General features: G+C 47.1%; 1 protein-coding gene across 1 annotated transcript; it reads right to left on the reverse strand.

Moving 5' to 3' along the window:
* Positions 1-7,218: 7,218 nt before the first annotated feature.
* Positions 7,219-10,895, reverse strand: LOC142776953 (uncharacterized). Its single transcript, XM_075881268.1, has 4 exons — positions 10,519-10,895; positions 9,524-9,714; positions 9,067-9,152; positions 7,219-7,453 (listed from the first exon to the last, which is right to left on the reverse strand). Exons 1-4 carry the CDS (start codon positions 10,827-10,829, stop codon positions 7,439-7,441), a joined length of 603 nt encoding a protein of 200 aa, XP_075737383.1. The 5' UTR covers positions 10,830-10,895; the 3' UTR covers positions 7,219-7,438.
* Between the last annotated feature and the right edge of the window lie 7,138 nt (positions 10,896-18,033).

The following is an 18,033-nucleotide window of genomic DNA, read 5'->3' on the forward strand; positions in this document are numbered from 1 at the left end:
TTAGGACTTCGCCACGTGCACTTAAGGTTGGCCCGCGTTGTCTGAAGAATGTATTCAAGATCCGTAAATTACTACGATGTGAGAACTCTACTAATAACTCCCCATTGGAATTTCAAGAAACAATGCCGTATTTCTCTACTGCATGGTCTCCGGCGTGTTGCTTGCCTGCTTTGACCTTAAAGTCGCCCATCAGAATAGTATACTGTGTCTTTACTTTATTAACGGCTGATTCTATTATTCTTCATAGAAGCATTCAATGAAATTAACATCATGGCTAGAGATGTAAGCGCGCAGGCCTGTACCACCTTCATCTTGTACCTTTTGTTAAAATTAAACATGATACTTGTCACCCTCTCACTGATGCTATAGTATTCCTCTATGTTGCCACCAATATTATTGTGTATAACAAACCCCATCCCTAGTTCGTTTCTGTCAACTGATCCACGGTAGCAAAGGACGTGCCCGTTCTTCAGCTCTGCATAAGCCTCACGTGTCCTCCTAACTTTGCTGAGCCCTATTACATACCATTTAACACCCTCTAGCTCCTCGAATAGCACAGCTAGACTAGCCTTACTTAATGGCGTTTTAGCGCTGAAGGTAGCCAAGTTCAGATTCCAATAGCGGCCTCTCCGGACCCAGAAATTCTTAGCACCCTCTGCTGCGTCGCAGGTCTGGCCATCATCTTTGAGAGTTGCTTCGCAGCCGCTGGGGAGTGAAGGCCAATGGGTAATTGCTGTATCTATGGCAGGTTGTGGCCAGGTACCGCGCCAGGGTGGCAAATCCTGCTCTGGTGAAGGAGTGCATTCCCGGAAGCTGGTTGTCAGTAAGGCCGCAACCCAGACCTCTTTTTTTTAACGATTCTTTAATCACGCATTTTCCGTAAATATACGATTGGGAGTGGTCTGGTATCTCCATTTGAACCGAATTTTGCCATGACATGCTAGCTTTCTCGCGTCGTATACCATCATTTTTCATTTCGACGACAGACCTATAGGGCAAACATCCACCGTTCAGCACCGTATAAACACTGGTGACGCCAGTCCCATTCGCCGACGCCCCTATCGTGTATCCCACACTGAGCGCAGTTATCCAAGCGGAAGTTGACAAAATTCTCAACAAAGGTGTCATAGAACCATCAAGTAGTCCTTGGGCCTCCCCTGTCGTCCTTGTGAAGAAAAAGGACGGCACCTGGCACTTCTGCTTTGACTATCGCCACCTCAACAAGATCAAGCGAAAAGACGTATACCCGCTACCACGCATTGATGACGCGTTGGACTGCCTGCACGGCCCTACGTACTTCTCGTCTATTGAGCTTCGGTCCGGCTACTGGCACATTTCTGTCGATGAGAAGAACCGCGAGGAGACGGCCTTCATTATACAGGATGTTTTGTACCAGTTTAAGGTGATGCCTTTTGGACTATGTAACGCCCCCGACACATTCGAATGAATGATGAACCCTCCTTTGCGTGATTATAAGTGGTCTACTTGTCTCTGTTCCCTAGACGATGTGATACGTCTTTTCATCTGCTTTCGATAGCCACTTGACGCGTCTCGCTGCAATTATCGCAGTCTTCAGAACAGCTAAGCTACAACTAAACTCCAAGAAATTTCAATTTGGCCGCCGTCAGATTACCATTCTGGGCCATCTTATAAACGCCGATGGCGTCCAACCAGATCCCGAAAAGATCCGCGCCGTCCGTCGCTTTCCGGTGCCCTGTTCTACATCTGGCGTCCGGAGCTTCATCGGCTTATGTTCCTACTTTCGTCGTTTTGTGAAAAACTTCGCCGACGTTGCCAGGCCACGCACACGTTTGCTGAAGAAGGATATCACATTCTCATGGGGCCCTGAGCAGGCTCAAGCGTTCACCGCTCTCATCGGCTGCTTAACTACGCCCCCTATACTTGCCCACTTTAATCCTTCCGCTGCCACAGAAGTTCGCATCGACGCCGGTGGCCACGGTATTGGAGCAGTTCTCACTCAGCGGAACCACGGCAGACAGTGCGTGATAGCTTACGCCAGTCGCCTGCTTTCCTCCCCATGAGAGAAATTATTCCATCACCGAGAGAGAGTGTTTAGCTTTAGTTTGGGCCGTCGCAAAATTCCGGCCATATTTATATGGTCGCATGTTCTCCATCGTTACGGACCACCACGCCCTCTGCTGGCTGACTTCTCTGAAAGACCCTATAGTGGACGTCTGGGTCGCTGGGCTTTGAGGCTTCAGGAATTTTCGTTTAGCGTCAGCTAGGGGTCTGGCCGTTTGCACAAGGACGCAGACCGTCTTTCTCGTCATCCGGTGGACCCTCCTGATCCCGTAGCGAGTGACCTGGAGTGCAGCGTGATGGCGTTTAATGATATCAGCGATATGCGCATTGAACAACGATGGGATGAGTCAGTGCGCACTATCATCGACGCCATCCAGTCTGACAGCCATAACGCTGAATCCCGAATGTTCGTGCTGCATGACGGCATCGTCTACCGCCGCAACGTCAACACTGAAGGCCCTGAGATTCTGCTTGTCATTCCCCGTCATCTACGGCCTGCCATACTTGAACAACTTTACGACGCACCAACAGCGGGACACCTCGGTGTTTCCCACACATACGACCGCGTGCGACGTCGGTTCTTCTGGCCAGGACTGCACCACACCGTGCGTCGATATGTCGCCACTTGCGACCTCTGCCAGCGCCGGAAGAGACCTTTTTTGCTGCCAGCTGGACAGCTTCACCCAATCGAAGTCCCCTCTGAATCATTTCATCGCGTGGGACTCGAACTTTTTGGCCCTCTTCCGATGACGACACTGGGAAATAAATAGATCACCGTCGCTACAGATTATGCAACCCGTTACGCGATAACAAAGGCCATGCCAACCAGTTGCGCCACTGACGTCGCGGAGTTTCTTCTTCATGACGTCATCTTACACCACGGTGCACCCCGACAGCTGCTTACACTCCACGGCCGCTCTTTCTTGTCCAAAGTTGTCGACGACCTCCTTCGATCGTGTGCCACAGCGCATAAGCTATCTACCGCCTACCACCCACAAACTAATGGCCTAACTGAACGTCTCAACCGCACGCTCACAGAGATGCTTTCAATATACGTCTCCGAAGATCATCGTGACTGGTACACCACGTTGGCCTATGTGACTTTCGCATATAATTCGTCTCGACATTACACCACGAGATTCGCACCTTTTAATCTTTTGTATGGTCGCAACCCCATATTGCCATTTGAAACCACCTTCTCTATCAAGCCATCTGCTTCCGAGTACGGTCGCGAAGCCATTGATCGGGCTCACATGGCTCGTCAAGTTGCCCAGTCTCGTCTCACCAGGTCACAGGATATGCAAAAAGTCTGCTACAACCACCGGCATCGTAATATAACGTTTGCCTCAGGTGACCGCGTGCTCCTCTGGTCACCGTGTCGCCGTGTAGGTCTCTCCGAAAAACTTTTGTCCCGATACGCAGGACCCTACCTAGTCTTACGTCAAGTTAGCGACATAACTACGAGATAGCGCCATTGCACTCCAAGACGTCACCAAGTTCGTCACTTGTTGACATTGTCCATGTTTCGCGCATGAAACACTACTACCTGTCGCACTTCTCCGGACTCGCGTCGAGACGGCGCTCCAACGCCCGGGGGTCCTGTTACGGAAATGAAGTAAAGGAAGAGGAAGGACAGAATCAGCTGACAGGCGCGCGAGTGTGCCAATCAGCCATTGTGATTCTCACCTGAGGTTGTTCCTCTGTAATTGCGTTTATACAGAATTCACTGACGCCGTAACAATACTAAAAGTAAATGTAATGTAAATGTGAACAAAAGTTGATAAAGATATAACTTGCCGCTGGCACGAGACCGCTGCTTTGTGCAATGAGTTCAATTTGTGTTGTCTGAAAAAAAAAAGAAAACGTACTTGCTGCTAACAAAGACTCGCATGCCGTTTTTTTTACGGGAAAAATTTATAAAGACCATGTTCCCGTCCATTCAGTTGTCACAATGTCACAGAGGAGGTTAAGTGGCACAATAAAACTTCTGGATTACTCCAGTGACATTTGTCTGGCAGGAAATGTCACTGATCCTTTTGTGGTTCGGAACTGTGATGAAGAACTTGAATTTTTCCGCAAAAGTGAAAATACCTCGAAGTCAGTTTTTGCATTTTTTATTGGTGCTGAGCGACAGACAGAAATAAACATTTAATGCCGAAACAGTGTTCCGAGCGATGCCCGATTCTATTAACCTAAGCGGTGGCTACATGTTTAGAGCGTCCCCTACCAATGTGGTAGGTCTCGCGTTCGATTCCCAGTGCCGACCGCAGAACCCACCAGTTTTTCTCAATGGGTTTTTCTAAACCTGACGCTTGGTTGTTTCTCGTTACTCATCCCGAAAGGTAGCCCCGTAAGGTTCTTCGAAGGCCCCGGGGCATACCTTAATCGCCCACAGCCTTGGTGAAATGGTTGAGCATCTGCCGCTGCTGTGGGAGGCAGAGAATTTCTGCCGCCAGGCACTGGTTAAACATGTACAATCTCACTTCTGGCCTAGTGCTCGACAGAACGAAGTTCATAGTTTCACCAACCTGCAGTGTTGCCTACCACCCTACGGTTTCCCTATAGTCCCGGAAACCTCTGGCTTCGACTGCCCTCTTGGCCCTGGCGACGAGTTGTCACTGGTCTTCCGGGTCCTCCAGCACAAGCTTGGCCTCCCATGTGTTTCGAATAGGTGGTCGTGGTTCGTTTATGGGGCTTAGTTCACCTTCCTCTTAGGCTGACGTGCTCGCGGATAGCGGTATGATGTGGGGGAGGCGGTGGTTGTGATATGCTGCAAAGGTCAGGTTAGCCTGGCATAAAACACCGACAATTGTTCCGCCTGAGCATCTCTTGAATTATAGGGGTCTGTCACAAAATGCCACTCAGGCCCGTGTCTCGCAGGAATGACGTCAGGATCCATTGCACGCTCCTCCTCGTTGCCATGGGTCCTTCCGGTAAAAATGACATGTTTAAATGTCCTGTGCTTGTGAGAACCTTTCTGCAAGTTGTGTACTATCTTTGTTCTTTCTCTGTCAAACTTCGGGCGCAGTCAAATGAAATGTTCAATGCCGCCGATGTCACCACAAAAGACAAAACGGGGAGATGCTTCGCACAGTATTGAATGACCAAGCCGGCGTGTATGCGGAGTCAATTCTTTACCGGTAAAGCAGCGTGGCCTGTTCTCTACAAAGCCCTTGGATGCGTGACTGACGTGGAAACTTGTGGACCACCCTGAAGTGATTGCGTATTTCATCTTTGTTGTTCTGGTATAAGTTATAGGTTTTATTCTTCAGCCTGACATTCTCAGGGACGTAAAGCATGCTATCGAGGACTCGGACCCTCTGAACTTTCAGAGCTCTTCCGGGCTTTTGGCTGGAAGTTTTCTTTTTTAGAATTGTTTTTTCTAGAAAGTTTTTTAGAGCTCATTCATTGTATTCGGAGTTTTCCTGAGTACAAATACACCTAATAGGTAATTAATTACCCCACTACCTGTTTATTTTCCTTCACAATCACGTGGCCATATTGTAACTCTTATCTTGCCAAGACACATTTTTTAATGACCAGTTCTTAATACAGATGAAGGGTGTATAGGTAGCATAGCTCCCATTATAAGCACAATGATTTTAGCAAACTGTGAAAGAAGCATTGCAGTGCCTATTGACCAGGCTTTTAGAGAAAAAATATTTAGGTATGTGAACGATTGCCTGGTGGTGCTAAGGGGGTGTGGAGCCTCACGAGTGAAATAAATGCGCCCAGACTACTTCAAAGTTGTTTAGTCTTTGTTCAAAAGGCCTAAAGTTCACGCATGAATAGCCAGAAGGGGGAATCATTCAATTCCTCGATGCTTGTTTTAACTGTCCGAGAAGCGCACGGGCTGAAACTACAGGCCACGGTCAAAAAAATAATGCTGATTAGAGGTACGATTCGGCCAATTCTAAATTAATGAAATGATGTATCAACTCCTCGCTCCAATGGCATTGCGTCCACTCGTGTAGTCAAACTTTCTTCCCGTTGAGGTCACCGACGATGGAACTTCAGGGGTCAACAACGTTTTGAGGCGTAAGGCCGGATGGAATCAAGTCGACATTGTGTGGTCAGGGGTGTGGGAGAAAAGGCTTTGTTTCTGAAGAGAAAAATTTTGGGAGTAGACAATTATGCACAAAGCTGGAACAGTTATGTTAACTTTCAGGATACATGTCAAAAGGTTGCAAAAGAGGGAGAAAGAGAGAAAAAGAAAGCCGGGAGATACACTAGATATTGGCATCCGGTTTGCTACACAGCACTGGGGGTGGGGAAACAGGGGCAAGAAAAAGGGTGAAGAGAGAGAGAGAGAGAAAAAAAAACGCACGTGCACTCAGGAGAAAGCAAAAACGCCCACAGGAAGGGCGTTCTGGCTACGACCATTCAGAAAGGTCGGTTCCAGCTTACCTAAAACATTATTACCACGGCAAAATAGGTCAGTGTGTGTGTATCACGTGTCAGAATCAGTGTAGTGTCATCCGCATAAATAACTAATTTGATTGATCATCAATGTTTGCAATATTATTAACATAAATGTTAAAGAGAAGAGGCCCAAGTATACAATGCTAAATTATTCTAGTCCACGACGAAAAATTTGGGCTGCACACCGACCCAAACCCTAGTGGACACTTTTCAAGACTAAGTTGTTTTCAGCGTCTAGGTCTTCTGGGGACTTTGCACTCGCGACTCTGCACTTCATACTTCTGAGCATGCAGAAATAATGAAGCAGTCCAAAAAAGGAAACTGATGAAGAAGAAAAATGAAACGCAGGGAAGGAAGAAGTTGGAGAAAAGCAATATATGGCGTACGACACCCGTCTGTCCCAAGTTATTCGATGGTGCTGTTTATTTAACCTAGGACTGCTACAATTATTAAAACAACGCACATCATTTACATGAGAGGGGCTACACACACGGGAATTCTTCGTGCCACTCGATCTGCACCATGGAGGTCCATGGTCCGCACACTCAATAAGAGGCGCAAGATCTTTCCATACGAGTATGTGACCTGCAACAAACGAAGGCATTCCAGCCATTCCGGTGACCAACGTTTTGGACTGAAGCACACTTTGTTTAATATTAGAGAACAGAAGAAGGAACTTAACTGTAGGAGAAAGAAAATGCGAAATTAACAATTTCTGTCGCATAAATTTTTTTATTACCATTATCAAAATAATTATTTATTAATAATAGAAATAATCTCTACTGGCTAAGGAGTCGCACGCGTCCCGCATGACCCGCCCGTTGCTGGACATTGGCCTGGAAGGTCGGGAACATGCAGAGAAGGCTCAAACCCATGGGCGGGTTGAACCTCTGCTCACGGTGCAGGCCCGTGTCCACTACATAGGTCATGTCTTCGACGGTGATGGACGTCTCGGCGATATTGGTGGAGCGTATCACTCTGCACACGTCTGAAAAGGCAGAATGGGGTAGGAGTAAGGACGCCTGGGAGAAAATGTAGCTACAGTTTGTCTGTAGTCACAGTCAATATCACAAGCAATTACACTCAAACCTCATTAGAGAAAAATACATCACACCGAAAATAGGTTCGTTATATGAAAAAAATTCATTATAAAGGTATATGCCCAACACTATATCTATCGTGAAACTATATCTTCATTTACTTCACAATTACCAATATTTTGTTTTATCCAGACTCATTATATCGTTGTTTAATTCTAGTCATATCACATATTTGCTGTCGCAATAGACGAAAATTGGCACCAGCAATTCACTGCCTGTGTCGCGGCCGTGCTAAAGGCGAAAATTCTGTGCCGAATCGTGCGCGAACGTTGTTCTTTTGCGGCTTTACTACCAAAAACCTCAGAGAGTGCACAATACACAGACAAGCCATGAATTATCTTGGCAATTATGCACTTGTTGAGACTGTGGCGTCCCCTCTTGTGCGGCACAAGTCTCAGCCAAATCTTCTATAAACATTTTTCATGATGCTCCTTGGTTATTTCAAAAGTCTATATAAGTTTAGACCTTGACAGTGTATTGTGCACTAGAAGGAGGTTATCTGATTTGTGCACTAGAAGGAGGTTATCTGATTGGTAGCTAAAATCAAGGCACGAATGAAAACCAAACCATTCACTGGAAAGTACCGAAAGAGATTCCCCGCTAATTGCAATGAACTCTTTGGAGTAATATATCAGCCAAGTAGCGTAAAAAAACACCATGAGATACTCAGAATTGACATTAAACCAGCGGTGGGTAATCACTTGATACGTTCCCACCCACTTGAGCTTTGTTACCAATGAGCAAGTGACCCTTCCGTTAGCGAGGCTAAATTTCTTCCCATTCAATTTGATTGTCCTCTGGTTCACCACCAACAGATAGTCTCCCATAAATTGAAATCACTGGAAACAAGTTTTCCAACAAAGACACATTCACTTAAAGGAGCACTGACATCAAATTTCAAGATTGAGATGTGCCCATCATTCGATCACTTGGTATGCATAGGTCTTGTTGGCCAAATTTGAATGGGGTCTGTCGCGTAAAAGTTCTTTTATTTCGACGTCAAACAGCGTAGAAAAGCTAAGGAGAAAAAAAAAACGAAAAATAAACTGCCCTGCGACATCGACACTAGTGCTACGTGTTCGGTGTGATACATTGAACCACATTCGATAGTGAATATATTATTATTACAGATGCTCATTCGTCGCTCAGATGCGTTTTAGGTCGCGAATCACTACTAGGGGGTCGATAGCTACTCGTTGACGCAAAAATCTCGAGATGAGTAAATTTGATGTCGGTGCTTCTTTAAAGAAATACTAAAAACAAACAATGACTTCATTTATATTGACAAACTGCACTCTGATAACTGTGTTGCCCTAAGTCTGACTGTCATAAGTTCATTATTAATTATTAGCAGTGAAAATTAAGCTTGAAGTGCCATTTTTTATGTTTCACACTGTGGCGTCTTCACTCACATTTTCTTTTCGCACGTTTTCTGGCAAAAGAGGCCTCATGTCGCGGCAAGAGTAGTGTTCTTAGGACAGTGAAACTGTTTTACTAATACCTGAAAAAACGTTTTGCTCTTTTGTGTTCCTTTAACATTCGGAATCTTGCAGCCGTCACTTTGTAAGAGACCTCCATTCTTTTCTCCTGCACAAACAACCAAGCATCCTAAGCATCGTTGATGCGCCACCAATCCAAAACAACTCAAATCTAAAAGCGATTTTTTTTTTCAGAAAGTCTCAAAATTTTATCCCCCCATCCACCCTTAAGGCACACTCAAGCTACAGAAGCCTATTGCTAACTTGATTTTTCCGTTAATTTGACACTGTCTAAAACTCTATACATAGCACTCGAACTTGAATTTTTCGTCACACCAAGATTGCCCCTCACCAGACAACTCAAAGCATCACTGGTCAACACAAATATGCTTAAAGTTTTGCAACCACATTTTTCTGAGTAACTTTTGGCAGTTGTTGTGCTTCTTAGCATATACATCGAAGTATGCAGCATGTACTTACCGCATCGCATGACAAGACCTTTGCTGGGATTCTTGTGTATCGTGCAGTCCTTGAAAGCGCTGTGGAACTGCTCAAAGTCGAGAGTCTTGAAGTCCGGCACTACAGATGGCGGCAACGGGCTGTAGGAGCAACCACTTGAAACGCTCGTGTCACTGCCTTTATGGTCGGTAGGAGGCAGGGTGCTCTTTGACCTGAAGGTTCGCAGTAGCAGTGACAAGCAAAGAGGTGAAAAGTGAGTAAGTTTACATCATTAAGAAGCAACACTAAATTCTGGGGCCTCACACAGAAAATCCATTGTACAGTAAAACTGTGGAGGTAGGAACAGTGCTTGTACGAATTTTGGGGTGATGGGAATTATTCTTTGGTCCCGGCATAGGTTTACTAGCCCACAATATAATCTAGAATGGTTGTTGTGTCGCCCCGGCACGTTTCATACGAATCTCCGCTACAACGTACGTATCACCAGGAGCTGCCCTGCTGTCGCAGAATGCACAACAAGCATGCTCGGGTGTGGAAACCCAAGTGTAGGTTAGCGTGCCGCACTGCCAGTTCCTCAGAATATACCTTCAGTCACAGGGTGTCCCATGATACTAAAGGGGACTCTGGTGCTAGGGTGCATGGGAGATGTAACACACGGCGCTTGAGCCAGCATGGAAATGATGTGTAGTCCACGGATTTCTCTAATCTAATTTCTCTCGGCACAATTTGGCTCCTTGTGGTCTCAATCGACTTTTCCGCATAAAATTTAGCAAATGTTAAGCTTTTGAGAGGTTCATGTGGGCCCAGGCGCTCAACCGACAAGGAATAGGGCATAGACAAAGACAGGACGTTTATACAAGTTGGACATAAATAAATACATGAACTAAAACTGCATACATGCCCTCCTAACTCGTGCCAGTCTAGTTCGCTCTGCAGGTTTAAAACACGTAGTCATGGTTCACGCGGCCCTGACACAGCGAATCTAGTTCGCGCTCCACTCGACGTCAACTACTCACGCCACTGTCGTCGAGATGGTCCGACGTGTCGCCGCGTATCCTGGATTTGGGAAGGTCCCGGAGTTGCCGTCGCACCACGGCCGTCGCTGGGACAGCTGCTCGCTGTGCGGTGGCTGGTCGAATCCGTGCTCGGCCACGCCCGTGAACACCCGATAGATCGGCCTAGCACGCCTCAACTTCCCTGACTCGACAACCCACGTAGACACCGACTCGACAGCAGGTCTCGACCGTGACCACGAGCGCCGTCGACGCGTGGCGTAGCTCGTCGCCCGAGGTCGTCTGCATTCCAGTCGTGACAGGTTGCGCGCCATAACGGGCCGGTAGCCGCCACAACCCTCGTTCTGCCACTGCTGCCCGACTGCTTCGGTCCGAGCTTCTTCTTCCACGTTCCGAAGAATTCCTTTCACGCGCCCGCTCACGAGCGGCACCGCCATGCACCACACACGCACTTTCATCTTCCTCTATCTTCATTTGCGTCAATACTTTTGTTCGCACTTTCAGTTTCCGTTTCTTACTACACGCTGTTACACTACACCTTTTTGACTTTTCAAGCTCACCAATTCAAATCTGTTCAAGAAGTTCACAAGGGTCACTTCCTTTTTTTATTCAAAACAAAACCAAAACCCTAATAAACAAATCCACAAGTGTGTTCGAAGCCCGCAAGCAAGAAGCCTAAGAAATCCGTGTAGTACCCATCTCGGACCTCGCCGACTCGCTTTCGTGGGCTCGCTTCTTCCATTGCGGAAAGTCAACTTCACGCCGCGAGCGTCTCGATTTAGCGTGCCAAGCAGACGGCATGGCGCCGAAGTCCTCCGTACGACAAGATAAATGACACGTCCAAACATGATAATCATGAGATGCATGACATGTAAAACATAACTACATGCTACGCTCACAGTGCCCTTAATGTCGTTTTGCTAGCTTCACATATACCATATTTGTAGTAACGAAACGTCAATCGATGACGAAGGTTTATGATATGTCCAAACATGATAATCATGTTACGGAAGTCATGTACGGCACAATTTACGTTTGTCGCTAACGTTGTGCTGATTTTATAGTGACATATCAACCTTCCTCATTCGTTCTTCGCTTATCATCGATTCCCAGTGTACGTGGGATCTCCCAATTTTTTCTTTCTTCGAGTAATTGTAATGGCGGCCACCTTATTGCAGTAATTGGCACAAAATGGCCAAATTTAACGGCTTCAAAAGGAAGCGTACGTGCTGCGTGCCGCAGTTTACAAAGAGAGCATCGACAAGAGTCCGCCTCCACGCCTTCACAAGAGATGCAGCAACGAAAAAAAATTAATCGTTAATTTGAGATTCCGCAAGTCGCTCACGTCACCGATGCCAGAGTACAGCGCGCACTTTTTCAACACCTACTACTTCTGCAGCAACGTAGGGAAGAACATGAGTATATCTGATTTGTGTGCATGCCATCATTTATTTTTCTGAGGTCAATTGAGGCGTTCATTGAAAAATGAAGCGGAGCTTGCAACATCGTGTTGCACTAACATTGCTGTGGTCTTTATATAACATTTCTTAAGGTTTTGCTTGAGGCAAGCCCCAGTTTACGGTCGCCGTTACATCTCGCCTCGTCAGAACCCTGCACACGTAATTCCACCACTTGAACGACCTCGAGCTGCACACTTGTCAGCATGATGGAAACGAGCAGCTTAGGCCATGCTATATGATTTAGAAAGACGTAACAGTTAGTGAAAGACGCACTCGACGTCCTGTGTTTTAGAAAATAATCAATGTTTTAAAGCTATTCCTGGCAGGAAGATTCATTGGTGAAGCCATAATTTGTGTTTTGATATGCAGATCCGCAGATACAAAAGCCAGTAAGGAAGCGACTGAAATCATGAGCTATGCAATCTCCATGTCTGCCTGTGCGGCCTCACGACAAGGAGAACCTGTCAAGGACGCAAGCCCCTGCCGAACGTAGCGCCCAGGTATCAGTGAGGCGCTCTCAAGGTTTTTATCATTTAAAAATGTGTGCAGATTATTCCGGCATTACTGTATAGTATTTAGTACATCTGGTGGCACATGCCCAATAAAGTTCTTTTTTGAAAACTTGTGGGCTGGAAGCATTGCATGAAACTTACAAAACAGTTAAAAGGTTCACGTGCAAATACATGGCACCATGCATTTCCGAGGCGTGGTGGAGGAGAAGGTCCAGGTTTCGTACTCGAAAAATTGCAGCATCTTTGGTTTGGTTCGGAACGAGCTGATTTAGCTATTGCCTCTGCGCCTATATTGGCACAGTTAGACAGCACTCAGCAATCAACAAATTAAAGAAGGGTTTTTGTAATTATTATTGCAGATGCCCTTGAGCTTCCCTCTTTTGAGCAGTCGCTGTAAGCACATCGTGACGACGGGCTTGGCGATGAAAACCAAAGTGGCACAACACAAAGCCCTAGCACTGAATTCTTGACCGGACTCTTCCTATTGAACGACAAACCACCAGCGAATATAAACTAATGCTAGTATTGTGGCCCACAGTTTTTTTTTTCTCTTTTTTTCAAAAATGCGTAAAAAATATTGGCTTTGTGATAACTAAGCGAAATACTACATCAGTAAATACACGCCCAAACCTTAGGACGTGAAAGGACGTAGGGAATGTTACAACACTATTAGGGGCGAAGCTCCTTAAGCCATGGGTCATGCCTCCGCATTTATGTTGTAGTAGTACACTCGGCGACAGCTTTTCTTGGCACTGAAGGCAAAGCTATGGAGGCGGAGCTTCTGCAAATGCAGCACTACGTGAAGTAGTTCATTTTGACTCGCGTCTCGTAATGCTGTGCTAAGTGACGGTGGCGCATTATCAGCGTTTCATGTAGACGCAGACGCCGCTTTGAGGTACATTTAAAAAGGCGGGACTTTCTAATGCGTTCAAAAACGCCAAGTTCCAAGGAATAAATCAAAGGAATTACGACTATCTTAATTGTGTGACCTGTGTCTTGTCTAAAATAGCACCACGTAGGAAATAAAAGAGAAACGTTTATGTTTCACGATGAAAATATGAGTGCTATTGTGAAACAACACTCACCGGTGGTAGGATTCACGCAATTCGGCACTGTAGCCTTCGCTCCATTGCAATCCCAAGAAAAGCTGTCACCAAGCGTAGTAGTAGGTAGTCACCTCTCGTTTATCCTGAGAATGTCTGCTGGTTGGCGGTGCTTGTATACGTGATGAATGATACTTCTATACTGATATGATAGGTACTGATTGATACTGATATTATACTTGTATATAATGAACGGACGCAGTGCCGACGCACGCATGGACAGATTGACGGACAGACGGATTGACGAACTCACGAACGGTCACACGGACGGACAGACAAACTAATGGACGCTTCGCCCCACTCATCATCATTCACTCCGTAGATATGCTGGGATTTCGGGGGGAGTTTTACATGTTAAACCACGCAATGATCGTGAGGCACGCCGTTAGTGGAGAGCGATGTGCACTTACACCGCGCAGTGCTCGGCCTCTAGCATTCCACCACTATCGCAAAGCAACCCCTGCGGCCGGCGTAGAAGGGGCGACGTTCGGGTCAGCGCAGAGCATTGTAACCACCAGACTACCACGATACACACGTGAAGAGCATTGAAGAACAGTAGGATTATATTGTGTCATTGAACGTCGGTCCACAAAAGGCACGCTTGCGGTCCGGCACGATTAGTGCGAAAAAAAAAACGAAAAGCAAGCTAACGTTCCTTTATAGAACTTTCCCCGTCATTTGTGAATTAGACCTTATGTGGTTTCTGGCCGACATGAGACGTCTGCAGACAGAGGCCTTGCGCAATGACAAATGATGTGCTGCAGGCCTTTACGTCAAAATAAAGTATGTGCATGAAATTCAAGACAAGGCATCGTATTCGAGATTCTGAAGCGTCTAGTGGCACATATATCTGACTGCAAATAAAATGGTAGAGCTACCGTTTTGCACAGAGAAAAAAGGAACTGAAGAGCAGGTCGCAAATGTGCTCAGTGGCTTCGATACTCTCTGTGGGCGCCATATTGAACCACCCAACGATTCCCGATAGGCGACGAAACTCGCGAATACCTTCTGATGTCGCCTACCTTACACACATTGGTTAACTTCGAAAGCCACTAGCTCTATTTTGTCTGTTGCATTTGAGGCCATTGTGGTTTGTCGTCTCTGAATAAGAATTTTTTCTCCTGAGATAGTTTGCCAGGGTCCTGTCTAGTCACTGTGCCTTCAACTTCCACTGGTTATTCTTTGATGATACTAGTAAGGTTATCGTTCATTGTGTCTACGCTAACATCGGTAACCTCTTTCAGTGCCTCGAATTTATTCTGAAGCAAAACTTTGTATGAATTCCTCTACTTTAGCTCTCACCGCAAGTTCATTATTTGACTTCTTGCATATCAGTTTTGTCTTCTCTTTTTTGAATCAAGATGAATAGAATGTACCGGAGCATAGTGGCGCCAGCTCTGTGCCAGTGTGAAAGAAGACGTTGACGTCCGTGTGTGGCTCGTGCTTGCCGGGTTCCTGCCTGTGCCAGCTTGTTGCGGCTAACGCTTCTTGAATAATAGCCTGTGTTTTTACGTAACCTCGCTCGTTGCATTTGGTGGAGGTGCGGGGTAACGTCCTGGAGCTCCGCAGCCGTAAGCTACCATCTGAGTCCGCGATGACGGAGCGCGTCGATCCCCCACAAGCCTCTTCCACACTGCCGCCTGTCATGTGCCCTGGTGTACTTCGTATGCGTGAACCACCACTATACAACGGCACTGAAGATCATGATGTCGAGGACTGGCTCTCAGAGTACGAGCGTGCCAGCGCTATTAACAAGCTGGTACAGGCAGGAACCCGGCAAGCACGAGCCACACACGGACGTCAACGTCTTCTTTCACGCTGGCACAGAGCTGGCGCCACTTCAATCTCCGCCACTTCTCCGCCAGTTCAATCCCGATGCACTCACTGAAATTCACACGGATGCAAGCGGTGTCGGCCTCCGTGCCATTCTCGCTCAACGCAAGGATGGGTGCGATGAGTACGTTGTCGCCTGTGCCAGCCGTACCCTGACGAAGGCAGAGTCCAACTATTCCGTCGCGAAAAAGGAGTGCTTGGCTATCATTTGGGCTATAGGAAAATTTCGCACTTACCTTTACGGACGCCAGTTTGATGTCGTGAGATCACCATGCCTTATGCTGGCTAGCATCCATGAAAGATCCTACTGGCCGCCTCACTCGTTGAGCTTTGCCCCTTCAGGAATACGACATCCGTGTTTTTTATCGCTCAGGACGCAGCCATTCAGACGCCGATGCACTATCCCGTTCTTCACTGCCTCCTGACCTTGCCTGCTTTCCAACTGCCATCTGCGATTCGTCATCGTTGAGCATCACCGACATGCCAACCGAGCAGCGCAAGGTTTTCTGGATCATATCTTTGCTCGACGTCCTCTCTCAAAGTTCGTCAGAAACGACTTCACGCTCCCTCTTTCATCAAGCAAGACACTTTGCTGTCCGTGAAGGCTTGTTGTATCGCCGCAATTAGGTGACGGACGACCGTAGGTGGCTCCTTGCAATCCCTCGTCATTTGCACTCGGACATCTGCGCTGCCTTTCACGATGACCCCCAGTGTGGCCACGCTGGAGTATTCAAAATGTACTCTAGCCTTCGTCTAAGATACAACTGGCGCGGCATGTATCGGCACGTTCGCCAGTACGTTCGGTCATGCACCACGTGTCAACGACGCAAGACGCCTTCTCACAGCACTGCTGGCCCTTCGCAACCCTTAACCTGCCCAGTGAGACCATTCGACCAAGTCGGAATGGATATTTACGGTCCTCTACCCAACACTCTTCGAGTCAACCGGTGGATTATCGTCGCCGTCGATCATTTGACACGCCACGCTCACTCTAAGGCAAAAGCGTGTTAAAAGGGTGTGTGGTTCGTCCTTTTGGGGACTAATGGGGCTGCCACAACCATTAATCCCTTTAAGGAGTAACGGTACCGGGTCAACCAGTTAGTCTCCTCAATGAACTAACATTAAGTCCTCACATTTACACTTTGGTGAGTAACCGTCAGTCCCACTGTTCATCCCAAAGGACTAACATTTAGTCCTCACATTTGCACCTTATAGAGTAACTGTAATCTCGACATTTACACCTTACCGGGTAACCGTTAGTCCTCACAGTTGCACCTTCCCGGACGAACGGTTTATCCACTCAAATACTCCAATCGGACGAACTTTTTGTCCCCAGTTGAAACATTGTTTTTTGTTTATTTTCCGCCAGCCTTAATACTTCTTTCGCCTGTTTTTCTGCGCAGTGAGCAACAAATTCCGCAGAAAAGAACACGCGAAAAAGTAGTTAGCCATTTATGTGTAACTGCTTTCACAGTCACGGCAACAAGGAAAGACAAAAGTGAGACAGGGAAATCTTTTATTTTTGTACATACACATGAAGTTTCCCTATTCTTTTAAGTGAATTCATGGTGAAGTGTACAAGTCCAGTCTCGTTGACAAATCTTGTTCACTCCTTGGGGAGCTCCTCCGACGGAAGCAATGAATGACAGGCATTGCAGACGCCAGCGCACGCAGCCTTCTGCTTGTTGTGTTCCCACGGCTGCACGTGCAATAATATAGTAGAAATAGTTAGGCACACGTCACGGAAGATGAGGATGTACGCATATGACTAGTACGTGCACGTTAATATAAAAACAAACGTTAAAATATGACACCCAAATAATTTTACCTTCACATCTCGCACAGTCCTTCTAAAGTTGCTCTGACGAAAGAGATGGATGACGTGCATCGCAGACGCCAGCGCACAGTCTTCAGCAGGGTGTGTGCCCATGGCTGCACAATAAGTATATAAAATAGTTAGTCACACGTGACAGAGGATCACTACAAATGCATATGAGAAATACGTGCAAGGTGAAATGAAAACATATGTGAGATATGACATGCTAATAATTTCAACGTGATGTCCCACATCGTCAAAGACTCATTTCGATCCCCGTAGCGCAACAGTTTAGGAGCGGCGGCCGCAGTCACAACTCCGCGAACTACCATGCCGCTAACAAGTCGGCGAGTTTTAAGCGAGCGACGTCGTTCAGCTCGAGCAAGCGAACGCGAGACCAAACACGGCACTGCACGCGGAGTGTCTGCCGCCAGCGAACTTCGAACAGGAAAGCGAGCGTACGCTTGGCCGCCGCCACGAACAGCGCCGAGCTGGTTTGGAGCTAGCGCCAACGAAATCGACGGTATTGCGGCCCCTTTCCACAAACTCGAGCGAGTGCAGCGCGCAAACGCGAGTCCGCCGCCGCGGCCAACGGACCGCGCCGAGCGTCTTGCGACCGACTGACGGCGAGGCCAACTGTAATGGTGACCAATTTTCAGTGAGTTCCGACGCTAGCGAAAGCCCCGCTAGACCGTGCTGGTGCACTTACAGCGCGCGACATACTACAATTAAGCTCTTTACGAGAACCCCCAACGTGTTTTCGATGACTACCAACACAGCGACAAGGTCTCAGC

The sequence above is a fragment of the Rhipicephalus microplus genome, chromosome X (genome assembly GCF_043290135.1).
Source record: "Rhipicephalus microplus isolate Deutch F79 chromosome X, USDA_Rmic, whole genome shotgun sequence".
NCBI classification, from domain to species: Eukaryota; Metazoa; Arthropoda; class Arachnida; order Ixodida; family Ixodidae; genus Rhipicephalus; species Rhipicephalus microplus.

What these genes read in the sequence shown, in the direction of transcription:
- LOC142776953 (XM_075881268.1), bottom strand. Translation starts at nt 10,829, where the DNA reads ATGGCGCGCAACCTGTCACGACTGGAATGCAGACGACCTCGGGCGACG. An exon ending in ACCATCTCGACGACAGTGGC is followed by an intron (nt 9,715 to 10,518) that starts GTGAGTAGTTGA and finishes GCGAACCTTCAG; the next exon opens with GTCAAAGAGCACCCTGCCTC. An exon ending in AGGTCTTGTCATGCGATGCG is followed by an intron (nt 9,153 to 9,523) that starts GTAAGTACATGC and finishes TTGTTTGTGCAG; the next exon opens with GAGAAAAGAATGGAGGTCTC.